Source organism: Nyctereutes procyonoides, unplaced genomic scaffold (genome assembly GCF_905146905.1).
Source record: "Nyctereutes procyonoides isolate TBG_1078 unplaced genomic scaffold, NYPRO_anot_genome, whole genome shotgun sequence".
In the NCBI taxonomy this organism is placed as follows: domain Eukaryota; kingdom Metazoa; phylum Chordata; class Mammalia; order Carnivora; family Canidae; genus Nyctereutes; species Nyctereutes procyonoides.
The window spans coordinates 6,118,152-6,129,299 of NW_026575160.1; the positions used below are offsets into that span (position 1 = coordinate 6,118,152).

The window sequence follows — 11,148 nt, forward strand, 5'->3', positions numbered from 1 at the left end:
GAAATGCTTAATCAAAAGGCACTATAACACCACCTAAAATCTACAGTCACAGTAGTAGTAGGCTAAAATTAATCTATAGCAAAAATATCTAATATAAATGTGAAAAGATTGCATAGCAGGAAGTGGATTTGCTTTCCAGAACACTGGCACACTGATCATTTGGACCCAATAGGATATTTGTCCCGGAAAAGTTCAAGGCAATTAGAGGTAAAACTAAATCGAAAGTTGCAGGTACAGGGGCACCTGGGTAGCTCAGTCAGCCAAGCCTCCGTTTCTTGGTTTCAGTTCAGGTCATGATCTCAGGATCCCGAGATCAAGCCCTGCAGGGGGCTCTACATTCAGCAGGGAGTCTGCTTCAGATTCTCTCTCTCTCTCTCCCTCTCCCTACCGCTCTGTGGAAAATCCAAGATAAACAGTCTCCAAACAGATGGTGACAGATTCCTCTTGCTGCACTTTGCAGCTTCCTCTCATGATCCTACCCAGTGGCTGTTCAAGCTGAAAGCTGCTACTCTTGTCTTGGAGGGGGTTTAGCATAGATATTGGAGAACTTGTGACAAATGGGGGAGGAGCAGCCCAGAGGAGGGGGAATAAAAAGGAGTGAAGGGTGGTATGAAAAGGTAGTGGTGAGAGGATGGTGGATCAGATTGGCTGCAATTGCTAGTTATCCTGAGGCATTCATATGTAGCTTAAACTTCCCTAATCACTTTCAGACACCTCCACACAACACCCTCAAAATCTGAAATCAGTAGCTGAACTGCAGTGAGAGCTGCAAGGTTCACAAAATACTCAAGAATCCAGAATGAGACAACCCAGAGAGAAAATCCCAGCAATTATCCTCAATCTTTCTTCAATATAAGATAAACTCAAATATATCAGATGTGGGGTGCAGAAAGCCACAAAGTGAGCAAGCGGGTCTTCTACTGAACTTTCCCTCAAATTCCAAGAACAAAAAACAAGTGGCAGGGTATGTTTTCATTCTTTTTTTTATTTTATCTTATTTCATTTTAAAATAGAATGACCCGAGGTCGTTCTATTATAAAGGGACATGGCTGAATAGGTAGGAAACAAGACTCCCCATTGTGAATTCTTCTGATGGCTTCGGGGAGGATCATGGAGATGTCAATCACCTATATTTTGGAGCAGTGCTTCATCTTCTCCTCCTGAGGTTTGATATTCGTGACTACTACTGCTTCAAAGCATGTACTGTTGATGCGAGGAATGGCCGGGCCAGAAGAGATTCCGCGAGTCAAGATTCTGTGAGTCGTTGACTGTTGAGTCAAGTTTCCATGAGTAAACTCTGGTGGCTCCAGCTGAGAGAAGTTTGTCAGCTGCATGACAGATGGTGCCACAGGTGTCAGCCATGTCATCCGTGAGGATAGCCACACGGTTCCTCAAGGCTCCCACTAGCACCCTAAGGTCCACGTCATTGGCCTTCTTCTGTTCCTTGTGAATCAAGGCGAAGTCCACGTTCGACCTGTCAGTGATGGAGGTCACTCTCTTGGCTCCCCAGGGGCATCTGTCTGGTGAGACGACAGTGTAGTTCCTCCACTCAGAGATACTCTCCCTTATGCACTTGAGGACAGCTGGCTCTGCATGCACATGGTCTACTGGGATGTCAAAAAAGCCCTGAATTTGAGAAGTGTGTAAATCCAAGCATGTAAAGCCCTGAATTTGAGAAGCATGTAAACACATGGGGATGATATGATCTGCACCTGCTACAGACAGCATATCTGCAACAAGCTCGGCAGGTATGGGGGCTCTTATCTTTCTTACCCTGCCGGGCATAAGGGAAGCACGGGGTGACTGCAGTAACCCAGTGGGCAGAAGTGATCTTGCAGGTGTTGATCATGATCAACAGCTCCATTAGGCTGTCGCTGGTGTGGCCGCAGCCGCTCTGCACCGTGTAGACGTCCTCTCCTCGCTCACTTTTGCCCATTTCCACGCAGGTCTCCTGGTCACTGAATTTCTTGGTCACCAGCCTGCAGAGCTCCAGCCCCAGGTGGTGGGCAATTTCCTGGGATAAGTCCTGGTGGGAGCTGCCACCGAAGATTTTGATGTCTGGCATTATGGTCAGTAGGTCAGGTACTCGTCGTCCAGCGGCCACCGCTGCGGCCGGGACCACAGCCCCAGTCAGACCTGGGACGAGCCAAGGCCTTCGGGTTGTGCTGGTTCTGGCCACGAGCTGCTCCACGGTAGGAAAAGCTCCTGTTTCACACTCACTTCACACTCTGACAAAGTGCCCAAAATCAAGTCTTAGGCAGCCCCGGTGGCTCAGCAGTTTAGCACCTGCCTTCAGCCCATGGCATGACCCTGGAGACCCGGGATCGAGTCCCGCACCGGGCTCCCTGCATGGAGCCTGCTTCTGCCTCTGCCTGTATCTCTGCCTCTCTCTCTCTCTCTGTCTCTATGAATAAATAAATAAAATCTTAAAAATAAAGTTTGGAAATAGTATAAATAGACAGTTCATGGGGGGTGGGTGGGTAATAAACATACAAAAAATGCTAGTAACCAGGAAAATGCTAATTATTTTCACACATCAGACGCGCCAAATCTATGAGATAGATAACTCCACTATTGTAATAAAATGGGTAAGTGTGTAAGTTTTGCAAAGGAAATTTTCTTGTGTATAACCTTTGACTGGATGTATCTACTTCTAGGGATCTATTCAATGGAAATAATTGCAGGCATCCCGAAAATGTATTGATGGTGGTATTTATTGCTGTATTAATTCATTTGATCAATATTTCCTGAGGTAGTCCGAGTGTCAAGTGTTGTATCATTTACAGAATATAAGATGGTGAATGACAAATAGTAATCTCTCTAGAATTACTCATAATAGCAAAATCTGGAAAATAATGAATGTCCATTAACAGGTAAATTATCATATAATGTATTATATGCACATAAGCAGCCATTAAAGAAATTGACTTATGTGTAGTCATATGGAAATATCCCCAAGGTATTTCTAAAAAATCCAGTCAAAAAGATATGCATAATATGAAATTTACATATTTAAAAGTAATAGTCAAAACATCAAGTCATCATGGGGGTTCTTTTGTTGTGATTATCTTTGGAGAGGGGAGTAGTTTGGTGGAAGTTTGGGATGAAGGGCTATCACATTTTATTGCCATCTATTAATATAGTATTTGCACTTGCATTACTTATATAATGAAAAAAAACACTAATAAAATATATAAAATGATTAAGTGTTAGTAAATTTTAAGTACATAGCTTCTAAAGTGCATTGAGAGTTAGAGTAATGGGGAAAGAAATGGAATGCAGCAAAGATATGAGGAATTTCAAGAACAAACTGTGTCATAAAAATAATGGAGGCATCAGATATAGATCATACATTTTTATCTTGCTCATTGTGTGTCTGACATTTGGTTCTGAAACATTTTGATTTAGCCTAAAATCAACCATTTTTTCATATTTTGAAATTAGTAAATAATTTGCTGAATAGATTTTCTCACCCCACTTTTGAGCTCCCCCACTGGATTGGGTTCACAGATGGGATAAGCTCAGGAATTAGAGTAGGCAACAGAAATGGGTAAGATTTGGCAATGTCCATGAAACACACTACTTTGCTAGAAAAAAAGTGTTTTTATATCAAATGTGCTATTATTATAAAGCCATATAAACAGCCATGTCAAAAAGACCAATCAAAATGTCCTGCTGCTGATCCAGTCACATCTCCCCAACATCAACATCTCCCAGTCCTCAATTCAGACTCTTCGTGGTTGACAGTGCATGCCAGCTAATTTCTGTCCACAGCCCTCCATTCATGTTCCTTCCTATCATAAAATCAGCAGACCCATCTATACTATGTAATTCTCCTCCCCGGCCTGACTACATACAGTGATTTCTAAAGAAAATTCTGTGGCTTAATTTAGCAGCACTAAAAAGTACTTGCAGCTTCAATTAAAATGATTTTTCTCTTAGTGTTCTCAATGTGTCACACATTTTTCACTTTTTAAAGCAACAGCAAACAGATTTTTAAATAGACTTATTATTACCTAAATAGGACCGAATGCTAATGTAAACATTAAAAACACATAGTTGGTTGCATTTTCCTTGAGGTGTTAAGTAGGAGAAATTTTTGTCTTGCTGCTATTTTTGCTCCAAGTTCTGGCTGTTGCAACACCTTATAGTTCCAGGGATTTGTCTAAAATCATGAAATGTTAAAGATGGAAATGGCCTTCGAGACCTTCTAGTCCAACATCCTGATTCACAGACATAGATCTGAGGCCCAGAGAAATGAAGCAACTTGACTGGGATCTAACAGCTAATTAGAGGGCAGAGTGTGCACTAAAATGTGGGATTCTTGAATTTCCAAATAGGGTTTTTTTTTTTCACTATTTCATTTTTCTTTGAGGTTTATGAGAATGAAGGAAAAATTTAAAAGTCCAGCAGAAATTTTCGTATAAAAATGTTACTTTTTTTATTATCAAGCAACTACAAGGAACAAAGTCCCAAACCTGAGACTGGAAAACTCTTTAAAAAATTATTTCCTGAAATGAGCGATTGGTAGTGTCATGGAAATATTTTTATTACTCTGACATTTCTGTTACGTGAACCTATTGCAAGGGGATTTAGCTCCTGTTTACTTTGGTCTCTGTAGGTTGAGAAAGACATCTATTTTATCATTGGCTGTTTCTAACAAAAGTTACAGGTAGGAATGATGCTTATTGAAGAACACATTCTCTGTATTTAAGACATCATATCTGAATAAATTACTCTGGATAAATAAATTGTGGTATAGAGAAAATACCTATCTTTCTCTTTCCCAAGGCAAGCATCTTTAAATGTCATCTCTACAGATCTGTGAGCATTGCTATATTTTGAAGGTCTTTGAGTCAATACCCAGAATACATATATATATATTACCTTGGAAATAGTTTCTTGCTTTACTGATTATTCTTTTACCCTTCACAATTCCAACATAAATAATTCAAAGAGAGAGCCCTGATGCAGCTTGATCAGCTAAGGAGAAAAGAAATCCAGTCAATTCTTTTAGAAAGTGGAGAAAAACAGTTGTTGTATTTTAAGCAAAATAAATGCTTTCACTAAACATACTTGCAGTTGACAAAATGCTAGATGTTTAGGTGGCAATTATAGTTCTTTGATAAACTGTCAAATCTTGTCACAACACATGTTACAAACAAGGACAGATTTAGATGTCCTTTATGACAGCTTTGTGTAGGTTGAGAATGTTTGGCAGTTAATTTCAAACAAGGAACATATTTTTCTTTCCAGCAGTTATCTGCTTGTTTATTAGGAAGAGTTTCTTTGTGCCTTTAATCTTACTTGTTTGACTCACAGTTCCAGATCATTATTGTAACATTACCTTACCTCATTTATTTTGTTCATAATAATCATCCCCAATACTTTGAGAAAATTTCCCACAGAGTTTTACATTGGTAGAAATGCTTTAAACTTTGTAACTTTTTACAATTAAAGTTGAGTACTGTGTGCGTTTACTGAGCTTTTAGTTGGAAATCTGTCATTTTACACAATAGATGTGAAGATAGTGATTAGGTAAACAAAGCTCAGTGAAATAAATAGGAGAAAAGGAGAAAATTTTGTGATTCAGAAATGCCACTTTAACTCTGAGTATATTATTGTAGATGCATGGGGGTATTTTTGAAACGCTTTCAAATTTAAAAAAAACTTCGGGAGAACTTGAAAATCCTAGTCTGAGATAATAATCTTGGAATAAAAATGATGGTACATCTGCTGAATAATATATAATTGCAATGATAGATGAAGCAGTATATGGAGAGGTTCCATAATTAGTAAATTGCAAATAAGGAATATCTTCCTAATATTTGTGTGAAATATTTAAGTCTTTTGAAGCAGTTTTTGATGATGGATCTTTCTCTTCTCATATGGAATATTAGTTTCATGAAATTAGTGAAAAGATACTCATGTTAATTATATTTTGAGAAAACACAAGGTCCATTTATGCTATTCAAACCTACTTTTGACATTTAAGACATTTTATTTTTTCTTTTCAATTGTGACCATTTATTTAATCCCCATAATAAACTTTAAGATCAAAGTTGAGTGAGGTGTGGTTTGGAATGGTTCAGTGGTTCTCAAACTTGAAAGGCATCAGGGTATCTAGGAGGGACTGTTAGAATATACATTCCTGAGCCCGGTCCCTACAGTTCTAGGTTAGTAGGTCTAAGGTAGAGACTTAGACTTTGTGTTTTACTAAAATACTGGGCAATGCTAATGCTGCCCTTCTGGTGACCACACTTTTGAGAACCACTGGTTTATATCATCAACATTTATTTTGCCATTTGAGAAAATAAAAGGCATGGTTGGTTTATTATTCTTTGATTCATTTCTCTAGCTATTCTGATGTGGCATTTTAATTTTGCTTCTAGATTTTTTTTCTCTTCATCGCCTTCTATTCTGTGTATGAATTTTGTTTTGAAATATCACATAATTCTTTAAAAACTATAAACATACACACTTCAACCTAATATTTTGACAAGTACATGTAGGTTATGAACTCTTATTATTTTGGGGATTTAAAAAATCCATTAGGCATTTGCACATCTAAAAAGCAATTTCTACCTACTAGCCCAGTAAAAATTGAATGAAAATTAAGAGGCTCTCCTGTTTATGATCTAATTTCCCTTCCTTGAGTTTCTTAAAGTATTTGCCACTGAGAAAAATCTTCTGTCATACTCTGAAGACCATTTGGCTATTCATAGGGATACTTAGCATTGTATAGGGTAAATATTTGCTAGGTTGATTTGATGTTGCCCCTTGGGAGGAAGTCATTGTGTATTAGTTTATTTAAGAAAAATAAGCAAACACAAAATACTTTCTTCATCAAATATGTGTTAGAATGAGTAAAACCTTAAGGCCTCCCTATTGTTCTTCCTCAAGGATATACTGGCTCTTCTTATCCCTTCATACTTACACTCAAATTTTAGAATCAGCTTTCAAATTTCACTAAAATTTTTTAAATTTTTATTGGAATTGCATTAAATCTATGAATCAGTTTAGAGGGGAAATTGACTTTATCATATTAAGCTTTCCAATCCATGAACATACTATTTATTTCCACTTAATTACTCTTTAAAATGAAAATAAGTTTTCATAATCTTTCTGTAGAAGTCTTCCCTTAGAAGTATTTTTCTGTATGTTTTCTAAGATATTTCCAGATACTTAATTTTTATATGATCTGTATGGTATTTATTGAACATTGTTTTGTCTAACCATTATACAGGAATATACCTGATAATTTAAATATTGTGTCCATTATTAAGACTTATTTGTGATTTTTAGTGGTTTCTCTATAAGCCATTATATCACCTAGAAATAAACAGCAATTATGGTTCTTCCTTCTGTTCCCTGTACTTTTCCCTCATCTGGGCTTTTGGTGGTGGCTAAAATCCTCTGAAGTCAAACTGACTAGAAGTGGTGACAGTGGTCATTCTTCCCTTGTTCCTAATCTCAAAAGGAAAGACTTTTAATATTTTTCCATTAGGAATGATTGTGTGTTGCATTTTATCAGAAAATGCTAGATTAAGAAAGTCTTTTCTATTATTAGTTTGCTGAAAGTTTTTTTTTTTTCTTCAATTAAGGAAGAGGCTTAATGCTAAATGCTTTTCCCACATCTTTGGAGATTATAATATGATTTTCTTGTCTTCAACTTCTTAATATGGTAAATTACAGTGATTTCTCTTCTAATGTTAAACCGACCTTACATTAATGGGATAAACCCAATTTTTTTTAAAGATCTTATTTATTTATTCACGAGAGACAGAGAGAGAGGCAGAGACACAAGGAGAGGGAGAAGCAGGCTCCGTGCCAGGAGCCCGATGTGGGACTCGATCCCGGGTCTCCAGGATCACACCCCGGGCTGAAGGCAGCGCCAAACTGCTGGGCCACCAGGGCTGCACAGTTTTATTGTTTTTTTAAACAAAATTTCCTATTTCATCTTAATTTTCAAATTTGATGCTTTCCATAATATTCTCCTATTGTATTTTTAGTATATGCAGCATCTTTAAAATGGTTTCCTTTGTCATTTCTAGTATTGAGTTTTCGTAACTATTCTCTTTCTTTTTGGTCAATTTCATCAGAAATCTATTGATTTTATGTTTGAAATTGTTCATACACTCCTCACTGGCTGCTTGTCTTAAACTTGATTGACTTTAAGATTATTTTTATTATTTCCTTTTATCTCTTCTTTGTGTTTATTTTGGTGTACTTTCTTTAAACTTTGTGAGATGAATGCTTAGCTTATTATGAATATTTAAAGCTATATATTTTTTCTAAGTAGTTTTTTGACTGAAGGTTTGAGTGTAATTTTTTTAAAGATTTAGTTTATTTGTGTTTGAGAGAGAGTGTGTGAGAGCAAGCAGGCAAGGGAGAGAGAGGGACAAGCCGACTGCTTCAGAGTGTGGAGCCCAGGGGCCCAATCTCACCATCCTGAGATCACAACCTGAGCTTCCGGAATCAAGAGTCTGACACTTAACCAACTAAACTACGCAGGCGTCTCTGTGTGTAATTTTTTATAGTAATTCCTGTGGGTATTCAGGGAAAATTATTTTCCAATTTTAATGGCAATTTTTTTCTTTGTTCAAGGGCTATTTAATTTTTTGATTAATTAATATATAGGAAATTTTGATATCTTGTTTATAGTTTCTAGCTTAATTGTACTGTAGTCAGAACACATGCTCTAGGTGTGATTTAAGTCTTTCAAAATTTACTGAAAGATTTTTGTTATCCTAAGTGATGACTTTTCATAAATATTCCATGTGTGCTCATATGTACTCTGGAGTAGTTAGATAAACACACATTAGATGTGGTTTGTTTGCAATGTTATTTATGTACTCTGTATCTTTACTTATTTTTTTGTCTAGTTCATCATATACTAAGAGAAATATGTTAAAATTCCAACAGTGATTGTTGGTATACATCTGTCTCTCTTTAGAAACCTTTTATTTCTCTGTATTTTGAGTTTATTGGCTATCTCCAAATGTAAATTCCTGTAACTTTTTAGTTTTTAAAGCAAAATTCTTTTTTTCTAGTAATGTCTTTCACCTTAAATTCTATTTTGTCTGGTGTAATATGATTATATTAGCTATCTTTTGAATAGTATTTGGTTTATTTTCCTATCTTTTGGCTTTAGCTTTACTGCTTGTTTATGTATTGGTTGTGCTGCTTATAAATTCCATTTAACTTCATGTCTTTTAACTTGATTTATCCCTTCCTAACACAGAGTGACCAGGTATTATCATTTTTCTTCCTTCTTTTTTTTTTTGCTTCCACAGTCACATTGCTATGGTTGTTTATATAATCAATGTTCATTTAAGCATATCTACCTATGTATTACTCTCTTTGCTCCTCTTTAATTCTTGCATCTTAAATTTCCATGTGGGATCACTTGCCTTCTGGCTAAAGTGCATCCTTACAAATTTTCGGGATACTGCTAATGAAAAACTCTCATTTTTTTTTCTGTGATATCTTCATTTCACTCTTATTCTTGAAAGACATTTTTGCTAGGTGTATAGCTCCAGGTCATCAGTTATTTTCTTTCAGTGCGTTGAGGCCATCATTTTCCCTTTCGCTGGATTCTGTTGCTGTTTAGAACTCAGCCTACTTTGAAGTTTCTCTTTTGAAGTTACTACATTTTTTTCCCTTTAGCTGCTTTTTAAGATTTTCCTTCCCTCTTTCTTTCTTTCTGATGCAGATTCACTGTTATGAGTCTAGGTATGGAATTTTTTAAAAGTAATTACATGTTTGAGATCCATTTGGTTTCTTGAATCTGTGGATTGGTGTTTTTCCTGGATGGTAGGAAAAAATCTCCTTACTTTTCTTTTTTCTTTTTCAGATTATTTATGTATTTATTTGAGAGAGAGAGCACACGCGCACTCAGAGAGAGAACACAAGTTGGGAGGGAAGAGCAGAGGGAGAAGCAGAAGCAGGCTCCCTGCTGAGCAGGGAGCCCAATGTGGCTCCATTCCAGGTCCTGGGTGGAAGGCAGAGGCTTACCAACTGAGCCATACAGGCGCCCTCTTACTTTTCTTTAAATATTAACTCTGTCCAATTCTCTCTCTTACTACTGAAACTCTAATGAAACTTAAGATATGCCTCTCGTTCAACTTCCCATGAACTTTTCTTTCATAGTTTTTTTTTTTTCTATGCTGGATTCTGAATCCCTTCTTCTGACCTATTTTCCAGTTTACTTATTCTTTTTTTACCTGGGTCTATTATGGTATAAAAATAATAGATTGAAGTTATTTTTAAAAAATTGTTTTAGAGCAGTTTTAAGTCAAAAAAATTTGAGAAGAAGATGTGTGGGCATAGCCTCCCTGATTATCAACACCACTCACTAGAATGGCACTTTTTAAAAATGAAGGTTGAACCTACACATTGTCATCATCCTAACTCAATGGTTTACCTTAGGGTTCACTCTTGTTGTACCTTTCATGGCTTTGGCCAAATGTATAATGACATGTATCCACCATGATAATGTCATAAAGGATATTTTCACTACCCCCAAATCTTCAGTGTTTTGCCTATTTGTCTCTCCTCTCCTCCCTCACAACAAGCTACCACTGATCCTTTTAGTGTCTCCACAGTTTTGCCTTTTCCAGAATGTGTACTGTTGGAACCATACAGAATATAACCTTTTCAGATTGACTTTTTTCACTTATTAATAAGCATTTAAGTTTTCTTCATATCTTACCATGGCCTGATAGCTCATTTCTTTTTAGTGTTAATTACCATTCCATTGTTTAGATAGACCAAGTTTATTTATCCATTCATCTACTGAAGGACATTTTGGTTCCTTCCATGCTTTGACAATTATGAATAAGCCTGCTATAAACATCCATGTGGAGATTTTCATGTAGGCATAAAGTTTCAATTCCTTTGGATAAATACCAGGAAGTGTGATTTCTGGGTCATATGGTAAAAGTGGTTTGAGTTTTATAAGAAACTACAAACCTTCTTCCAAAGGGGCTGTACCATTTTGCATTCCCACCAGCAACTTTTATCCCCAAGCCCCAAGGAATAAAAGTTCCTATTGCTTCACGTCCTCACCAGCATTTGGTATTGCCAGTGTTCTAGATTTTGGCCTCTCTAATAAGTTTGTATGTCTATTCTATTGCATTTTTAATT

At 36.6% G+C, this 11,148-nt stretch overlaps 1 protein-coding gene across 1 annotated transcript; it reads right to left on the reverse strand.

The window, feature by feature from the left end:
- Positions 1 to 1,033: 1,033 nt before the first annotated feature.
- On the reverse strand, positions 1,034 to 2,065 carry PRPS1L1 (phosphoribosyl pyrophosphate synthetase 1 like 1). The gene is given in 4 exon segments (XM_055314612.1): positions 1,034 to 1,066; positions 1,068 to 1,254; positions 1,289 to 1,762; positions 1,764 to 2,065. Coding segments are annotated over 4 exon segments (996 nt in total).
- Positions 2,066 to 11,148: the final 9,083 nt, after the last annotated feature.